This window comes from Vitis vinifera, chromosome 13 (genome assembly GCF_030704535.1).
Source record: "Vitis vinifera cultivar Pinot Noir 40024 chromosome 13, ASM3070453v1".
NCBI lineage: Eukaryota > Viridiplantae > Streptophyta > Magnoliopsida > Vitales > Vitaceae > Vitis > Vitis vinifera.
This window is the reverse complement of record NC_081817.1, coordinates 6,243,148-6,263,633: the sequence shown is the minus strand read 5'-3', so window position 1 is coordinate 6,263,633 and position 20,486 is coordinate 6,243,148. Positions and strand designations below refer to the sequence as shown.

The 20,486-nt window shown below is 33.6% G+C and overlaps 1 protein-coding gene, 1 long non-coding RNA gene and 1 other non-coding gene across 3 annotated transcripts; 2 read left to right on the top strand and 1 right to left on the bottom strand.

Moving 5' to 3' along the window:
* Positions 1 to 372: 372 nt before the first annotated feature.
* LOC104881110 (uncharacterized) lies at positions 373 to 3,236 on the top strand. Its single transcript, XR_787124.3, has 2 exons — positions 373 to 1,396; positions 2,878 to 3,236. It is a non-coding gene; the product is annotated as an uncharacterized LOC104881110 (long non-coding RNA).
* MIR172B (microRNA MIR172b) lies at positions 1,049 to 1,166 on the bottom strand. Its single transcript, NR_127791.1, has one exon. It is a non-coding gene; the product is annotated as a microRNA MIR172b (primary transcript).
* Positions 3,237 to 5,959: 2,723 nt separating the features above from the next.
* On the top strand, positions 5,960 to 12,620 carry LOC100254742 (probable protein S-acyltransferase 15). The gene is made up of 7 exons (XM_002270769.5): positions 5,960 to 6,324; positions 9,772 to 9,864; positions 9,960 to 10,061; positions 10,145 to 10,216; positions 11,606 to 11,704; positions 11,794 to 11,889; positions 11,990 to 12,620. Exons 1-7 carry the CDS (start codon positions 6,052 to 6,054, stop codon positions 12,083 to 12,085), a joined length of 831 nt encoding a protein of 276 aa, XP_002270805.1. The 5' UTR covers positions 5,960 to 6,051; the 3' UTR covers positions 12,086 to 12,620.
* Positions 12,621 to 20,486: the final 7,866 nt, after the last annotated feature.

The window sequence follows — 20,486 nt, the reverse complement described above, 5'->3', positions numbered from 1 at the left end:
CCAGATTTACATGAAAAGTACTATTAACATCTCACCTACCTCCTTTTCTTAGTTAGAGGGAGAACTGTTTCCTTGATGACTTAGTCTTCAATTACCCATATTTTCTCTACGATGGGCCTTCAGTTGAATGGAAACTGTTAGTCCTTTATGACCAGTCTTCACTTACCCATGTTCAGTTGTTCTCTCTTTTACTGCAGCCCTGAATGTCCATTAAGATTTTTAATCCCTCATGTATATATATTTCTTTAATTTTAAATAAAAATAGAAATAGTTGAAAACACAGAAGTTCCATGCACCCACCAGTCATCAAAGAAACCCATGAATGGAATTGTGTGTGTGTATATATATATACCTCAACCAAACCCTTCCGCCACCTACTTTTCCTCTCTCTTCCTGAAGCCCGGATGGATATAGCCGGGAACTATTCCTTTTCCACTATTTTTACAGTTTGTCCTTGCAGGGTTTGGTTCTTTTCAGCTTCTTGGGGTTCTCTTTTTGGGATTTTTCTCTTCTTCCTTTTCCGTTTTTTTTTATTCATCTCCTGATAGATTAGGTTGTTTGCCGGAATCTGATCACGGGTTCTATCCAGATGGTGGTTATTTCATCAGAAATATCTGAACCACAAGCCCAGAGTCCAGAAGAAAAATTGTTGAACTCGTTCTTACTCTTGAATTTCTTGTTCCTAGTTGGAAATAGAAATTAGGGGGAAAAAAGTGTTTTTTTTTTTTTTTTTTAACTCATCCATTTTTTTTGGGTCACGAATTTATGTTCTGCAGTACTGTATATTCCCTGATTAGGGTTTCTACCTGTGGCTATTTTAACCATTCGTATGATGCCACGTCATCCCATGCTGGTTGCCGTCGTGGCCATGGGTTGAAGACGTACATAAATCTCAGTGTTGGCCCTCTTCTCACCTTTTTCGTTTTAACCCTTCACCGTTCTTTTTTTGGGGAATTAAATCTTGAGTTCTTTAAATTACATTTTTCCTTTAAATTTGTTCTGCAACAAGTGTAGACCTTGGTATCATGCATGGATGAATTAAGAGTTGTTGTTTGCAGGTGTAGCATCATCAAGATTCACATGCGAAAGCCCGGCGCGGCAGCGATGCCATCTTCGCTGCCTCAAGTTTTGGGGTTGAGAATCTTGATGATGCTGCATCGGCAATAGATGACTATACTGAAACCCAGAAACTCACTAGTTTTTGAAGCTTATGAGCATTTGAATTGATGAGGTGAACTCCTTTCAATCTTCAACCTTTTTCTTTTTCTTTTTCTTATGCTTCACTTTAAATCTTCGATTGGTTGTTGTTTTTATTCTTCATTTGCAGGAAATTGAACAGGTTATGGTATGAGGAGAAAGATGCCGAGGCCCCAAGATCAATGAATTGAGAAGAAAGGTGAGAGGATCTGAGCTAGCTTTTATGTTTTATGCTATGTTGTGAGCATGTGATAGATGAGCATATTTTTATTGTAGCTGTGTCTGGTAGCTGGCTAGGGTTTCTAAATTTAAGCTCATGGGGTTAGTGAGAAGTGTAGGGCTTTGTTTGTCTTGATAGGGAGGAGCTTGTCATTGATGGAATAGTTTATAATTTTGGGAATTATTCCAAGTGTTTTGTCTGGATTTTTGAAACTTGGAGCTTCTCTAGGAACTTGAATGAGAATCATACAAAGGGAGATGATGTCATATAATGTAATGCCATTATCACTTGCCACCCATTTCCCAGCTTGATGGAGCCCTAAACTGCATCTTGAGTATTTGTCCCCTACCTCTCTCACACAACCCAACCCAATCTTACAAATAAGGCCATTTTTTTATCCATGATTGCCAACATACTCATTGGTTTTATTTGAAATTTGAAATGTGGGATTCCATAAACCTGTGATATATTATATAATTCAGCCATATATTCAAGCTATTCATTCTTGAAGCATTTGGGTTTTACTATGGCATGTGAAATCCTTCCTCATGAATCCATGAAGGTGCTTTTGTATAGGCCTCCTTTACCTTTCTTCCTTTTAACATCTCTGATCACCCACATTTTAATTCCCTTATGAATCATAATCTTAGCTGAAGATTCATTGTATAAAATTTTCATGCAACCTGTGAGTTATATTGACATGTTGATTCCCCCATAAACATATTCAAGTGGTTTGCACATTTTCTTGTCTTAGGGGGGTTGATTACTTGCAGTGACTTCTAATGGAGGCTACACTTACCCTTTGAAGGAACTTCTGAGAAACAATCCCCTTTCAGAGAGTGTGTGCATGTAATATTAGTGTTGATATTCATCAACTATATAGGAAAATGATGAGTTGTTTGTACATTTCTGCATTTGTATGGATGTATACAATATGTTTTATATTGAGTCTGAGAAAATATCTACTTACATTCTGAGTTTAGTTTATACCTCTATACATTGACTATGACTGGTTCAGGACATAGTTCTAGTCAGAATAAACAGGCTAGAATCACCCACATGTAGAACGAGTACAAGAAAAATACAAAAGAATGAAGCTAATAATAACTGTAACCAGCAAGTGAAAGTCGCCCTTCCAGCTTACATGCATTATGTTTTGATACAACACTTGATAGGGACAAGGTTTTGAGGTACATTATTTGGGGGGAGACTGTTATAGCTGGGAACCAACTTTAGGAATGATCACTTCTACCTGCACCCTTTTTTTCTTTTAATCTAAAGCCCCATAAATGATGATTTACAACCCTTCCTACTGCTGGAAGTTTCAATGAACATTCTGGGCAGAAAGTTAAGTTAATTCTCAGGTGGTTCACTTACAATCATTCTGGTAATTGGGGAATGGGTTATATATATATATAGAGTACCATGATTCTAAAACCATACTTTTTTCTCTTTTACAGCAATGGAATCAAAGAAGAAATGCCCCAAGCCATGACATGTGGGGTGGTGGGGTGGCTACAGACAAAAGCTGCATGTTAAGTCATTTGACAAATGAATGAAGAGCGACGGATCTTGCCTTCTGAAGGTCCACAAGTACATCTACTGTTGGAAGAAAAAAAAAACAATGTGAAAAGCAAGCATTGAGATCATAGAAAATTAGCCTTACTACAGAAATTTACAAACCTCTCAATTTTTTTTTTTGTAGGCATATATGCAAATAATGCATCCATCTCTGTGTATATATCTACACACTTCATCCTTCAAATCTCTATTCATGCCTTGTGATAGATGTTGAGCTCCTCACTATTTGTGACCTAAACCTAATTCCACATTCTCATTCTCAAACATTTATGCAAAAATTGCACTTAGAGCCCATTTGAATGTAATTATAAGGTGCCTTTGTAACTTTTTTGACACTTAAAATATTTTATCATTTGAGTGTTGAAAAGTCTAAAAACGTTTTCTAAAATTAGTATCAGACGCACTCTTATTTTCATTTGAGTTTATTTTCTTCTATATTAAAAACCTTAAAATGCTAATCCTAAATCTCCACTCGAGTCTGAGGGCTTGGGAAATGAGATCAGGACTTGTTAATTTGCAGAATTTGCCGACTAAAGATTACCAAAGAAAGTTCACTCCTTTCCTCAATAGATACCCTCAAAAATATTTAACTATTTGTCCCCAGTTTGTAAATTTTTTATTTTTTATTTTTTTGGGTATGAAAATTATGAAATCATATGGAATTTACTGGCCATTACCTTAGAGAATTTAACTTGCAATGAATACAAGTAGGAAAAACAACAATTTGGAGGACAGTTGGCTCCTCATAATGTCTGATCTCTCCGGCACTTCCACCTTCCGCAATTATGCTTCCCATTATTAATGCACCTAGTCATTCATTACCATGGAGCCTTTGTCTGTACATACAAAGATCATGAAAAATAAACCTTTGGGTAATAATAAGTTTGTGGCCATGGCAGCCCACCTATCTGTATATGTTTCAACGTTGAAGCTTGAAGCTGAAGCACACCCACCCAAGATTTGAAAATTTTCAGATTTCTTCTAAGTAAATTTAAAAAGAAAATGCCCCTGAAAATATGTGACGAATATACATGAATGATAAGCAATGTTGTGTGTGTGTGTGTGAGAGAGAGAGAGAAAGATATAAGGTTGATGTAGGATGCACGTAGCTGCTCATCGTCCACCGATAAACTTAATGCATGGACAAATTATGGTTGGCTTATTGGTACAACCAATTTATTGATTTGTACTATGTCTATCAAATTGATACATCTATATCAATCTCCCTATCAAAACCTTTGCCCTTTGCTTCGCTATGGTTATACCCTCTCTTTTTTGGTCAAATTTAAGGGTTCCCACCTCCATGGTCCCCATCCGAACCCCCCTCATTAACCTGCCAAGCTGCATTCCCTATCAAACCACCACCCGTGCAACTTTTCAAACAAGCCCCTCTAGGGTTTGGCACCACTGGCATTCAAAAGATTTCGACAGGCTTCATGGTTACGTGCATGATATGCAGCCAGATTCGTGCCGCAACCACTAAATAATGTTGTGTCATAGTGCTATCCATTACGGGCCACCCCCCCATTTCCCCTCAGAATGAAATTTCATGGTCCCCCAACCTAGGAACCATAAGTATAGGAGTACTACACATTGGTATGACATGGATTCCACATGGAATGGGCAGAACTGTCATTTCACATGTCACGCATCAGGGAAGATCGATAGATATCATGACATGGGATTGAAATGATGCCTGAAATATTTTAGTGATCATAGAGATCACAATAGGGACCACATTGCTGTGACAGCTTGTACAATGTTTGGATTTTTACTCATGAAGCATAGGTTCTGAGATGTCAATTTGAAGAAAATGGCATTGCCAGGATCAGTGTTTGGCTGCAGAAGCTATATCATATGCTGGACTGTGTTTGCCTCAACGCATTCTGCGCTATGTGTTCATGTAATATCATGAGTTTGCAGCTTTGAATTATAGATCCATCTGAGAAGCTGTTTGCCACGAGATGTTAGTTGAGTTCAGTGCAGGGCGTTGTTTGGCAAGTGGGAAAAAATTTTCCCGACAAGGGACTGTATTCCTCTACTGTCAATGGACAGAATCATTGCATGCTGACTCCATCTCAGTCCTGAATGTGCAGCATCAAGTTTGGCCTACGGCTACCTAAAACAATATCTCAATTGGAAGCTGGGCCTGGGCTGGATTTTGGGCTGAGGCCATCTCAGCAGAGAGGCAATGATTCCATCCCCATTCCCATGTTGACTAGGTTTAAAATGGGATTCACACTGGACCAGGCCCATCCGAGGCCCAGATCCTTAGAGACGGTGCAAATTTTACATTAAAGCCCGAACTTGAAGACTAGCCCGATCTCAATCCAGGCCACAGGCACAAATAGGCCCAAGTGGACTCAAGGGCTGGTGGAACCCAAAATATAACTAGGGTAGTGGGCTTGGTTACTCTTTCTATCTTCAGGGCCCATCCAAAGCCTCGGCCAGTTGAAGTAAAGCCCACCCAAAAGCCCGTGGTTAGGCTACTCCGGCCCAAGGATTTTAATAAAATTTATCCCAATTACTACCGTTCATTTTAAAGGACATCCATTCATTTTTTTTTTTTTTGAAAATGTGATTTTTTTGAAATTTATTTTTCAAAATTAATTTTAAATAAAAGAATAAAAGAAAAGTTCTTTTGGTATCTCTTAGAAACACAAGTGTTTGACAACTTGTATTTTCAAAAAATAATTTTCAAAGATCAAAAAAAAAAAAAAAATGTGTGGATAGATAAATTTTCGTTATTTTAAAAATAATTTTTAAATTTTGATTTTGTAAAATATTTTTAAATTTAATGTATATAAATAAGCTTTATTTATCCCTATTAAATTATTTTAAATCATTGTTCTTCAAAAGCCCAATATTCATTACTCGTTTTAAAAAAAGCCTCGGAAAATCAGGCCAGCCCAGCTTGCGGCCCAACTATCAGCAGCCCATAAACTGGACTTCTACATTCTCCACATCCGAATAACTTCTTCTCCGGCGAAGAAAACTGCAAATTTTCTCGACTTTTCCCAGGAAGTCAAAACCACTCAGATCCATTTTCACCCATGAAGGACAAGAGATTCCTCTCAATTCCTATTTTCTCTGTTTTTCTATTGCTGGGTTTCGTATATTACGTCACAGTCTTCGTTTTCATAGAGGATTGGGTGGGGTTGCAGACCTCGCCGGGTTTTTTGAACGCTTTGATCTTCACTTTCTTGGCTTTTCTCTCTCTTTTCTCTTTATTCGTATGCGTTTCCTCCGACCCAGGGCGTGTTCCACCAAGCTATGTTCCTGACGATGAAGAGAGTAACGTTTCAGATCAAGAAACCAAGAGAAATGTAAGTTTTTGTGTGTTTCTTTAATTTGTTTTTGTTGATTTTATTTCGATGCTGGGAAAATGTGGGAAAAGAGGAGAAGATGAAATTTTTGAATTGAAATGGAAGGCCCAACTCTGACGTGCTAAGTAGTTGTCTTGGGGTTTCTTGGGTGCCTAATAAGGTTCTGAATTTTAATGAATTTCATTTCCCATATTTTCTTGGCCACCAAACGGAGTTTTAATTGCGATCATGAGACTGGAGTTTTAGAAATATTATTTTGCAGTGGTGTTGGAAATCAATTGGATTCTGTGATGTCTTGGCAAATGTATGATGGGTTTGTGAAAAGATTTATGTTAGAGGATGATGCAGAATCACAGTGCTGTAGTTGTTAGCAGAGAAGCACAGAATAGACGTTAGAAAAGAGATAATTGGTAAAATACCATAGTGACAGAACTGAACAAAGCTTAATCACAATTGCCAACTGCTACAATTCGGTTATATCTAAAGCCATAAATTTCATGTCTGTTTTTTACCCCACTTGACCTTGTAATCATAACCAACTGAGGTAGTGTCCTTTTTCATGGTTAAAGAGGCGGGCAAAACTCTTGACATGTTAGGGGGGTGACTATGATGGTCTGTAGGCTTAATCTTGTATCTTCTAATCTTAGTCACAGGCCATTGGTTGTTGCGCTAATTGTTGGAACTACAATTCTCTCCCTTAAGCACAAGGACCTATATGAGAATCATCTGAAACACCCATTGAGTGTCTGATAGAAAGGCTTTTGTGGCTAAAAGTCACATTGTCATGCCTAGTACTTACACCAAGCTTGATCTAATCGTAGTCCTCTATTTTAGAAGTAAACCAGTAACTCTGCTTAACAGTTTAAAATAAATAAATAATTAAATATCCATGCTTATTGTATGTGTATAACAATATATCTCTGCCAATCAAAAAATATATCTTTGCCAATCAAGAGGTTACAATGATGCTTTCTTTATGCATGAAGAGTTGGGCTGACCATTGCCTCTTGGAAGCATTAAGCTTTAGGAGTGGAAGTGTTAATGAGTTTATGTGTATTTCTGTTCATGTGTATTTCATTTTATGCTCAAAATATTAATAGGAATTCTGGAAAAAATACATCTATAGTTAACCTTATCAATAAAAAGTAATATTTCATTTTTCTGCTGTTTTATCTCCTTGAAAACTAAACCAAGAAGTATTATTAGCTTATTTCTTAAAACTTTGTTACAGCTGTTTTACAATTAGAAACTTTTTTTTTTTTTTCATTTTCATCTAGAAACTAGCTGTTCTTTACATGAAAATTTTGCCTTCATCGAGGTTTGAATTTGACGGTTTTGACCATCAGTAGCCTAAAGTTCTATCAAGAAAGAACCTGGTTGTAGCTTAGAAAATCGGGATTCTAAAGTTCCAAATTAGGCCTCTTGTACTAACATTTTAAAATACATTCCTTTGATTATCATTCAGCTTAGTTGGCTTGCGGTATGTACACCTTTAGGGTTGCGTCAACATTGAGATGAGCCTAGATGAGCTTGAGGAGATATAATTCTTATATGGTCTTTGCTGTTCTTTTTGTACAAATCTCCTTGTAAAGTGGGGTTTTTTTTGGTGTTTTGATCAGGGTTGTGTTTTTATGAGGAGGATTTCTCATCCTTCTCATGACCTCTTTATAGTAATTAATAAATCTTTTGTTTCTAATAAAAAAAAATTAGGAGTCACACAATTGCAATCAGAGAGCGAGAGCATTGCCTGCTCCTAGAACTAAGATTCACTCATTTCCACGAGATTCACTTGTTTCCTCAATCCTAACCAATGTAGCCATACAATCTTAGCTTGGGTAGGATTTTTTTACCACATCCAAGTTGTACAAAAATTAACCAAAGTTTATTGCTTGTTGGGTTCAGTTCAACCACCCAAGTTTTGGCTTGAATTTATTTGGATGGTTCCACTCTTGCTCCTTTAGTTAGGATTTGTAATGATACTTGATTCGTTTTTTATTTATCATCATTTATATTATGAATATAATGGGTTTTGAACCAACAGAGGGTTAGGATATGCAGTTAGATGGACTTTTGTGCTTTTATTTATTTATTTATTTATTGAAGTAACAAACTAATAAAGCATTATATAAGAGAATTCTTTAGTGTTAATTATATTTGTCTTAGGCCCTTAGATTCTTTTGGGAACTTCTATGCTTGCTTGGATTAGCAACCTGCATGAGGTTTGTCAGTACTTTTTATTTCAGAAACTTAGGGCCTATTTGGCAACACTTTTGTAAATAGTTCTTAAAACAATTTCTGTATTTCCTTTTAAGAACAAAATTTTGTTTGAAAACTCAAATATGAAAAATAGTTTATTATTCTCCGTATTTCCAATTGTTTCTCAAAACACCTTACAAAAAACATCTGAAAATGTCTTAAATTTGTTCTAAAAAATTACTTTATTTTCAAAACAAACTTTCAAAATGTTGTTTTCTGTTTAAATTTTCCAAACGTGTTTTTGAGAACAAAAAATCATGAAATCCATTTGATTATCAATTGTTCCCAAAACAGGTTTTTCATTTTTTTTTAAATAAGACATTTTTAGAACATATTTTAATTGTTTTCAGTTATTTTCTAACGATTGTTTTAAAAAATAAAGTACTACATATAAAATTTATTTTAAAAAAAATATTTGGAAACATAAAAAATAAGTTGAGAACACTTCAAATTCACAAACATAATTTTTTTTCTAAGAAACATCAAAGAACTATTTTAAAAACTATTTTAAAAAATTATGTTTTCAGAACTGTTTTCGAAAATATTCCCAAACAATTTTTTATTCAGGACAAAAAATTATTTTTAAGAATAATTTTTAAACAAGCTCTTATTTTGAGGGTGCCCTATGTTGCTCTTCCATATGTAAGTTTGTAGTGTAATATGGAGACATCACCATAATTACTTGAAAATGATAGGTATGAGGTCACTTACTGAAAGCCATGAATGCCTTGATTTTAAGGATGTAGCAAATGTTAGGACAAAAAGATGATGAAGAAGGTCTAGCTTAGCTTCCTTGGTCTAGCTTAGCTAAGCAAACTTTTCTAAGTAAAGCCTTTTCAATAGTTCAAATTTCTAACATAGATTCCAAGAAATGGGCCGAATGTACATATTTGGCATCTTTTATCTATAAGTATCTAATATTTATCATGGACTATCATTAGCCTTTTTGTCCATAAAAAAATGAAAATCTTTATATTCATCTCTTCTCCAAACCAAGGATAATCCCCAATGACCAATCTCTTTATCTTTCAAACGGACGGTTTGTTGATATGTTATTTTTATAATGGATTACTGCTATTTTGTAGTGACACAAAAGAAATTTTGTGTAAATAATTTTTAGTGAATCCATAAGGGCATCAATTATATCTTACATGAGAAGTTAATGTGTCTTCTTGGCTACCTAATGTACAGGGTGGACAATTAAGGCATTGTGACAAATGTTGTATCTACAAGCCTCCCAGGGCTCATCATTGCCGTGTTTGTAGAAGGTGTGTTTTAAGGATGGTATGTGTGCTAGAATGAATTGATTTATGATCTTCAGTTATGACCATAATTGAATTTTTAATTGATGCTTTCTTCTCACACTAAAATCAATGCAGGATCACCACTGTTTGTGGATAAACAATTGTGTTGGTTATTGGAACTATAAGGCCTTTGTGATGCTTGTCTTATATGCAACTATTGGAAGCATCCACTCTACGGTATGTTTGATTTGGTTCTTTCCCCTTGTTTTAATATTATCTAGTTGTCTCCAATTATGACAGTAGCTTTTCTACCTACATAGGTCATAATTGTAACCTGTGCACTGCAAAGGGATTGGGATTTTAGTGGAAGGGTTCCTGTCAAGATCTTTTATGTAAGTTGGCAATTGATTATCTATAATTGTTCTGTTAGTTGTGTTCATGAAGGAAAATGCATGAGTAGCTTAATAGAATTTAAGTTGAGAGTTCTACTACTAATTTCATCAGAATTCATTTTGATGGAAAATTTTATAGAAAGAGAATTTCTATTTTTTGTATTTCTTTGTGGGAAATAGGTTCATTTTTGTATGAGAAACGTATCAGGATGATTTATATATTCATAGATCATGAAGGCAAAAGTCATGGGATACAGATAGGTTTATAGAAGCTAGATTGAAGATGCAGAGATGTGAAGGAGAGATGTTTGACGCGCAATGAACTTCAACTAGGTGTAGATATTGACAATTACCAAAAAAAAAAAAAAAAAGGGTTGGGTGTAGATATTGGGATTTTTTTTGAAACTTAGGTTTTGTATTTGGGTTCTTTTTCCTCTATAATCTTTTTATGGCATAGTGGATTAGTTCTCTTTAATTCATGGATATAGTCATGGTTGATAGAACGATGTTAGATCCCATGTCTCTTTGTGTGTAGATCATTTGATCTTTACTTTTCAGCAGAAAATAGGTTAAAACTTCCATTTTCATACAAATTTATCCAAGAAGTGAAAAAGGAGGAGATAGATCTTCAACCAAGGAGGCAATCTGAAGGAAGGGATTGAGGCAATCCAGAGTAAAGGATGACATTTTAATAAAAGTCAGGTCATTCCTTGAAATATTTGGGTACTTCTCCACCAATATATATATATATATAATATCTTCAAAAATTTATATTATCCCTCTCTTATTATTGGAGCTTATTTGCTAACCTGCCATTAAATCAAGGATGGTACAAGGTATGATCCAACAAGGGAAAAAATAAATGATCTAACAACCTGCCACCTCCTCACCAAGTGCACCTATTCAGTCCTATTCCAACTAATCAAATGGTCATCCATATTTTTATTGTGAATCAGTTTTGTTTCTGATCCAAGAAAGTAAAATAAATAAAAAAATTAAAGAAAAGAATCCATCATCACTATCCACATTAGGAAAATACTTTTGATGGACAAAGGAACCTGCACCTTTGCCAGAAAATCTTTCCGCTATCAATAACCAACACTTCAAAGTAAGAATTTACCAAAAATAATCCATTGTTGCCCCTATGCCAAACCTCCCAATGGACCACTTCCCTCCCCCCCGCACACACACACACACACACACAAATCCTCCCTCAATTAAAATTTATTGTGTAAGCTTTTTAAAAGCTAGCACATTTGCTGACTCCTAATCACCAGTGTCGGTCCTATCTACTAAGCTCGTCTAATTTTTCATCTGATTTCTATTTTAACTTGATTTATTTCTCATGATTGAAATTTCTTGAAGTTTCTAACTGCAGTATTATTTCAGTTTACCTTTGGTGCTATGATGGTTGCCTTAAGCTTGACATTGGGAACTTTCTTAGGTTGGCACATCTACCTTCTCACTCATAATATGACAACTATAGAGGTAGGCTTGTGAATTTTCAACATGGGATGCACATGGATGTTTCTTGTGTAGTTATCAATGAACATATAGGAATGGGTCTTTTTTTCCAGTATTATGAAGGAATTCGGGCAGCATGGCTGGCAAAGAAATCTGGGCAGAGCTATCGTCATCCATTCAACGTTGGTGTTTACAAAAATATTACCTTGGTATCCCTCTCTCTCAGTTGGATCATTAAGTCAATTTTCATGTCTTTAAATATTGATCTAGTTATGTGTCAGTGTTCTAATTCTTCTTCCTTCTGTTCAGGTATTAGGTCCAAACATGCTCAAGTGGCTATGTCCCTCATCAGTAGGCCATTTAAAAAATGGAATTAGCTTCCCTGTATCACGTGATAATTCATAAATGTTTACTTCCTCCACTCAGCTTTCAGAAATAGTGGCATCTTGTGCTTGATAATTCTAGTGTAAAAGATCACAATTTATTTGGTTTATCCTTTGATTCTCAAGACAAGATCAAGTTTGAAGAGGGGAAATTGGCTGGAAGCTGCCACAATTCATTCTGAATGACCTTGGACAAATTCTCAGCTTCAAGTAAGCGAATTCTAATTTGCAAACACAAATATCATGGTGGGGCATGTTAGTGAAGTCAGGTAAACAATTGACTGTTTTTAATAGCTGAAACACTGGGTTGTGATGTTCTTCACACGTGAATGATGTTGGAAATTGTACATTTTGTTGTGTAAAAGGAATTTTTTTTTTTTTTTTGTCAAGTTGTTGGTGTTTTGCAACTTGCAATTTTTGTCTTTGCTTTGCAAACAGTAGCCAAAACCTAGACATTTTGTATCTTCATGTCATTAGGTGCATTTTTGTGTATATTGTTCATAGAGGCCTTCAAGTTGATAATTTTATGCATTTAATGAGAACCACTTTGTCCAAAATATTGTCTGTTATTGTGCCAGTTTATTTTGATCAGTATTGTGCCAGTTTATTATTAAGAAATAAAGTTTGCATTCATGCCTAATGTAGTATTCTGATCTTAAAGACATATTTGAATTCTAGATTAATATATAAATGAACTTCTACTTTGTCATCGTGGATATCCTTTTTGCTTGTTTTTGACTTAGGTCTTCAATTTCCTTACTTCATACCCTTACTATGGGGTAGAAGGAAGAAAAATTCAATGTTGATGTGTTAAAAAAAATACAGGAATATAGATGGAGATGCTAATGTTGAAAAAAGAAGCTAAAAATGTGCAGAATTGGTTATATGAAAATTATCCATATATATTTATGAAATGCTAAAAAAAGATAATGCCCATGAGGTGGAGTTGGGGTGACGATGTGGGATGATGTGGGAGGTTCTCAGTTCCCTTCCTAGAGGGGAAAAAATGTTGCATATAAAAAAATGCTAGAAGGAGATAATAATTAACAACCTAGGATCAATGATATTGTGGGCATAGTGCCTATTTAACAAACGTGTGATGTATCACAAGAGGGTATGAGGCATGCACACAAGTATCCACCAGTAGCATATCATTCATATACTAATTCGAACATCCAAATACCGTAGAGAGAAAGGAAACATAGAGAAGAATAGATAACAAATAGAGAATGAGTGGGGCAAACTGGGGACAATTCCTCCATTATGTAGCAAAAATCAAGAAGGGACCAAAATACCCTCACAAAGGTATGGTGGTCACACGCTTTAAGTGACACCAGTGACCTGAGCAAGGGCATAGATATCCAGTGTGCTAGCTTGCTTACACATGCTTTGATGAAAACAATTTTTAGCCAATTTTAGCATAAGATGTGGTTCCATCTGTCTTCATTATCTTGCTTCCCACAAAATGATAATCTACTAAATATGCTGTGGTGTGAGTCTATGTCATTGTGATTTTGATTTGGGAGAAACTAAGTTTTAACCATTTGGACTTTGGAGAAGATGTCTTTGCAAATTTGGAAGCATCAAAACCTTATGATTGTACAAAGTTTTAGCAATTGAAATGCATTGTATATGTACATGTCTAGAGATGCATCTAGAATCCCTATAGCCCAAAGCTGGAGACTCATTCTTGAGAATTGATGGTCTGTACTTTATACGGCATGAGACTTTGTTTCCCAACACCTCTACATTAAAATCAGTGTGAAAATATATATTTTGAGAATCGCCAATAGAATCTGCTACTATAGCTGGCCTTGAGAATTGAAGGTCTTCAGTTCAATTTTGCATGAAAATCTTGCCTCTTTCCTGAATTCTATATAGGCAAATTATAAGCAGCGTTCTTGAATACGTATTTAGGGAACAGAAGGTCAGTATGTAAACATACAGCAAAAATTCTACCATCTGGAGCTACCAAAAATGATTAATGTGATGAAGAGAATGAACAGAAAGATTGGATGCTATGTATTTTATTAACTGGAAGAAGCTTGTAATCGAGAGAGAGATTTTATGTGTCAAAAAACTAATTGAGGTGGAGATCTATATTTTGAGAGCTTGAACTGGCAAAGTCTGTGAAAGTCACTTGGTTAAAATGGCTTGGTAGCACCACAGCCACAGGTGAAGTCTTGGTATCAAACCCCAGGAACTGCATGAGTTGTGGATTTGGAGGTTGATGTGTAAGCCATTGTCCACTACAGGAGCTGCATGAGAGAGAGTGCATGCTAGATATGGACTATATAGCATCTTTTTTGTGTGCATTTCTGGCTGTTTGTGATAAACTTAGAGTACAATAATGCAATAATTCTGGCTGTTTCTTCCCCCTTCACTGCAAGACACAGGAGAGTTGAACCCCATGCTTTTTCAGAATGGTACTAGGCATGATGTTTTGAACAGGATGTCTTCATCCAAATGAGAGAGTTAAGAAGTATCACTATGTCCACAATAAAGGGGCAAAAATATTTTTACTAAGTTCTCTGCATTATCCAGATTGGATTTATTCTTTCTAGGAGTGTAACCTCCTGTTGAGAACCCCATGAGTTTGTTCTTCATGGATATTTTTTGGTGCTATCATCTGTAGTATCTACTCTATCATATCTATGAGGCTATTGAGATGATTGAGGGATATAATCCTAGATAGAACCAGTCAAAAAAGATTTGATGACTGATCCTAAGTGTGGGTAAGTAAGTGTTTGTGTGTATTATATATGCATATGCTTTTGAATTAAACCGCACCAGTGAAGCATGATTTTACAGCTCTAAATCCTTATTTGAACACATCAATGTGATTATTGTGATGTACTCATAGAATGCATTATACATACACATTGAGAGGCTAGCAACAGCATTAGTCTGTACAGCTTGGTTGATGAGGGTTGAAGATTTACTGTTCAATTCTGCATAGGGACCTTGTCGGTTAGAACACCCCTTATATTTAGCGAACTACTAAGAGCATCCGTGTGAACAGCACACTGGCGTAAGCATCAAGTTTCAAAACTGAAGATCCATACATCTATTCTGCATGGGGACCTTGTCTTTTTGTAACCTTTTTTTCCAAGTGTTACACACACACACACATATAAATGAATCATAATGGGAGTCCTTGATACATATTTGAAGGGCTGAGGTCTATAATTTGGAGCCACGATAGATTGATAATCATTAAGAACAAGAAATATTAGGATTGCACAACTTTATTGAAGTGCTACATGCTTGGCAATGCAGAGAAAATCCCTCTAGGTAATGATACACCATTTTTGACAGCTTGAAATAGTTTGATACAGTAACTTCCAAATATAATAATGCATTACATGAGAAAGTTTCCTGTCCAATGTAAAACAATAGAACCCTAGATATACCCAGTTGGAATCATCCTAGAGATTGTGTTTCAATGTTAGGGCTAGTTAGTAGTCACTGGTTACTTTTCCTATGCAACTTTTCCCCTCTCCAGTTGGGAAGGAAGTGTAGACATGGTTGCAGGTTGCAAATTGCAAAATCTTTTGTAGTCCAAACTCTTCTTTTTCTTGTCCAAGTATATATATCGCCTTTATGAACCCTTTAATACTGTTCTCCATGCATTATGGTGCTACCATTGTTTAATTGTGTTGGCAACCATCATTTTGAATTGGAATCTTCTAACTTTTTTAGTGTCCGGACTTTGGAAAAATTTCTCTCCATGCACTAAGAACATGGGAGTGTAAATGAGTGCGATGTACACATGGAATGCATTATATACATATAATTATAGAGATTCATCTCCAGTAAAAGTCTATGGTATCAACAAATGATCTCTTGTGCTTTTTCATTTTTTATAGTCATACTATGTCATCGTGTCTGGTTTGATGACTTAAGCCTTTGCAAAATACTTGGAGTGCAGATTTTACTAATCAGAACTTTTACACATCCTCCCTCTTTCCTCTCCTGTGAATGGTTCTTTTGGTAGAATTGATTGGAGGCTTTCCTCTTTATCCATCCAGTTCCAACTTGCTTTGGAGTTTTCTGTACATAGTCAAGATTGACATGATGAACATCCCCACAGAGGGTATGCCCTTCTAGTTTACTCAAACATATTAGAAAATACATATATAAATACAATATACCCTCTTGCTCTTTTCAGGTCTTAATTACATACTTATTAATCTAAATATTGACAGATGATATTCATGGGCCCAAAAAGATAATAATGATCTAACATAACTATGTGAAGTGAAGTTCATTATCTTATTCTTATCTGCTTAGTCTTCTGATACATATCTCTTATCAATAATGTATTTTTCTTCCTGAATTTTATGATAATTAGGCTCAAATCAATGTTCTTCATCCATATTTTCTGAGCCACGTTTTAGGGTTTTGCTTGATTGATGATGTGATTTTGAATATGGACAGTGCTGTCCATTTCAAAGGAACAAACACATGGCCTACGCTGCTTCAATTAAGAGCTCTAATGATTTCCTCCTTCGACTCTAGGGTAGGTGATTGAAAAACTTCTCCATATGCCTCCCATCATCTACCCTCCATCTCTCCCCCTACTCTCTTTTTGGTAGTATGTCTAGATCCCTTCAAAACATTTGGAACCTGGAATCAGACAGAAATACAAGGCATTGTATTTGGGCTAGAGCTCTGAGATCCCTGTGTCCCAACAATAATTTCCATCTGCATCCACTATTAGAAATTGCCAAGAAGCTGGAAAGGAGGTAACTACAGCCACATTTTGGTAATTTGATGAGTGATGATCATTTTGAATATGAAGAATAAACAAGGGTAGTGTCCATTTCAGTGGGGATAATCCTATAACTTTCTTCTTGTCCAAACCAGGTGATTGATAAACTTCCTTTCCTGTCATCCATCAACAAACTGTTCATCTCACCAATCAATCTTCTGTGTGGTTGACAAACCTTAAAAGGGCAGGCAAAGAGAAGGAAAGCACAACAATATTGGGAAAAACCCCAAGGATAATGACAATTCTATATGATCTAATGAAGTGGCCATCTTTTCTGAGAATTTGTCATGAGGAATTTTGGATAAGTTGGAGAAAAGTTTAGATGTTGAGCAATCAAACAACCCAAGCTCAAGCTTTTAACCTTAGAGCCATTGTTTCATGAAATAACTCAAAGAAACAGCTTTTGGGCTGAGGTGATTATTTTAGAGTAGGCCATCATAGACCCAAATAATTAGACTGTCTAAATTTTCAAATATATATCACAGATGAGGCAATTGAGATTTGTAAGCACTTTTTTAGGTTCAGTTTGGTTCTCAGAAATACTAAGAAAGTGAAAATAATAATAATAATAATAATAATATAGAAAATTATTTTTCGTATATTTGATTTATCATGGAAAAAAAAGAAAGAAATAATTAAAATTAGTTGAACTTTAAGTATTTTTAAATTATTTAATAAATAAGTAAAATAAATTTTAAAAAGCTCATAAAAATAATTTATTAACTCCTATTTTTCTTTTTATTTTATTTCTCTTGAATTTTTTCTCAAATTTTCAATAATGGAACACAAAGTTAATATTTGTAAACACTTTCATATAGAAATTAGAATTTTGATAAAATTTTAGAAATTATTATTAAAAATGTGAATTCTTAATTGAGATGATTCTTACATTAATACTTGATAAATGTTTTTTTTCCAATTTTTTTAAATATTATAAAAGTAATTTTTATTTATATCTAAATACAAACCCTTTCCCTTCAAAAACTTTTCTATTAGAAATATAATAGACAAATACATGAGAAACAAAAATATATACAATGCTTTTCTTAGATTATATTCCAAATGGGGCTTTAAAAATCATTTTTCTACCAATATACTTAACCCCATTTATATCGAGAATGTGTTCTTTTTAAAGTGTGTTTGATAGTACTTTTATTCAAAGTTTTTTGAGTTAAAGCATTTTTTTCTAAAAATGTTTTTTCTAAAAACGTTTTTAACATAATCATTTATCAAGCATTTTTTTTCAGAAAATATTATAAATGATTTTTTATATTTTTAAAAATATTTTCTAATTTTTATCAAATATCTAATTTAAATATATATATTTTTTAAACAAAAACGCTTTCTAGAATCATTGCCAACCCAATTATTATATTTTTAATAGATTCCATTTAATTTTTAATGAAGGTGGCCTTGATGTTTATGTTGACAATTATTCATTTGTTTTAATAAAAGCATGTACTATAAAACACGTTGGGTGGAAAGCATGTTCCCTCACATAATTATGAATGCTCCTCCAAAGTTTGAGATTTTTCCCTTTTTCTCATACTTTATCCAAATAAATTGAATAAAAATATTGCAGAATGCATATCCGGAATATTCATACCCATTTTTTTAAACCCTGGAGATGCATGTGACGTGAGGAATCCAAAGATTGGGATGTGCTGAAGAAAAAATGAAGAAAGAGACGAAAACCTACCATATTCACTTGAAGCCATTGGCAAGAGCTTGTCGATGTGGGACTCGCATTACACTAAGTTCAACGCTGCAATTGGTTTGGTGAGTGAGGCCGGGTGTAGTGGATAATTGGGCCCATAAATATATGGGTGTCTACATCATGGGTGGTGAGGTGGAGATAAGCATTTCATTTTTATATAAGCTATATTGATCCATGATGAGACCACAACTTTCTAAAATTTTATTGGGGCTTTAAAAAAAAAAAAAAAAAAAAGTATACAAGAGGGTGGGGGAGGATACACGCCCTCCTTCCCATGTTAATGGAAAATTTAAATTAATAATTTTGGGTTTATTTCATAATTATCTTCTAAAACAGTTCTAAACAATCGTTTTTGAAAACTATTTCTTATTGATTTTTTAGAATAATAATATGTTTGAGAACTTAAAATACTTTTAACTTGTTTTTAATATTTTTAAATATATTTAAGAAATAATTTTTACATATAATATTTTATTTTTAATAATTGTATATGTTTTTATAATTATTCTCAAAACAATTTCATAAAACAAGTGAAAACCATAAAAATAATTAAAAGATGTTTTTTAAAAAAACTTTATTTTATGTTCTTAGTTTTTTGTTCTAGAGAATAAAAAAGTATTCTAACAAAAAAATTATCAAACATGTCCTTAGTTTTATATTGATTTATTGATTTTATTATTAAAATAAATTAAATTAAAATTACTATTTTTTTTCTCTTTAATTTCTTGTTCTCTTTATATTTTCCTTCAAAATTTTTTATAGTGCAATATAACCTAAAATTTTCATATTTTTCTTTACCACTTTTATTATTAGTTGTCATTATTGAGACATGATATAATTACCTTTACATATAAAAATCAATTATTTTTATATATTAATTTAAACTCATTTTATTTATTATGATTTTTTTATATAAAAATTAAATAATTTTGAAATAAATAATTTTAAAACTAATTTTATTTTATTTTATTTTTTATTTTTAATAGTAATATTTGACATGAGCGCTACACTTAATCCTAATTCATTCACTCAATTTCAAGATACCCTAAAATTGGAATTCAACATTCATACACATGAAATAAATTTCAAATTTTACATTTTTTAAAATTGGATTTGAGTAAGAATTCCATCCATTAAAAACTATAAAGAAACCAAAGCAACACATGCTTATTTTCAATATAAATAAGCAAGCCTATTGGGCTATCACAATAGAAGACTGCTCTTTATTTACATGCATTTAATCTAGGTTGTTCCTCATCACATGCTCCACCTAATTTTTATTTCGTCACTTTAAAATAAGATAAGAGTTTGTTTTTTCGTATAATTTAAAAACAGTTTTCTATTTTTAAAAATAAAAAATTGTTTTTAAAATTTTCTAACACGTTATGTGGAAATAATTTTTGAATATTTACATTTAAAAAAAAATTGGATTTGAATAAAAATCTTTCCATTAAAAATTATTTTCAAAAGAAAGCAACACATGCTCATCTACAATATAAATAAGAAAACCTATTGGGCTATAAGATTGTTCTTTATTCACATGCATTTAATCTAGGTTGATACTCATCACATGCTCCACCTAATTTTTCTATTTTTATGATGTAAATAACCATTTCTGATTCCACCCTTCTTCATCACTTTAAACTAAGATAAGAGTTTGTTTTGTCATATAATTTAAAAACAATTTTCTATTTTTAAAAATAAAAAATTGTTTTTAAAATTTTCTAACATGTTGTTATATGGAAATAATTTTTGAATATTTACATTTTTAAAAAATTGGATTTGAATAAAAATCTTTCCATTAAAAATTAATTTCAAAAGAAAGCAACACATGCTCATTTACAATATAAATAAGAAACCTATTGGGCTACAATAAGATTGGACTCCACTTGATTTAAATGTGCTTTGAAAATGATAAAATAAGAATTTAAG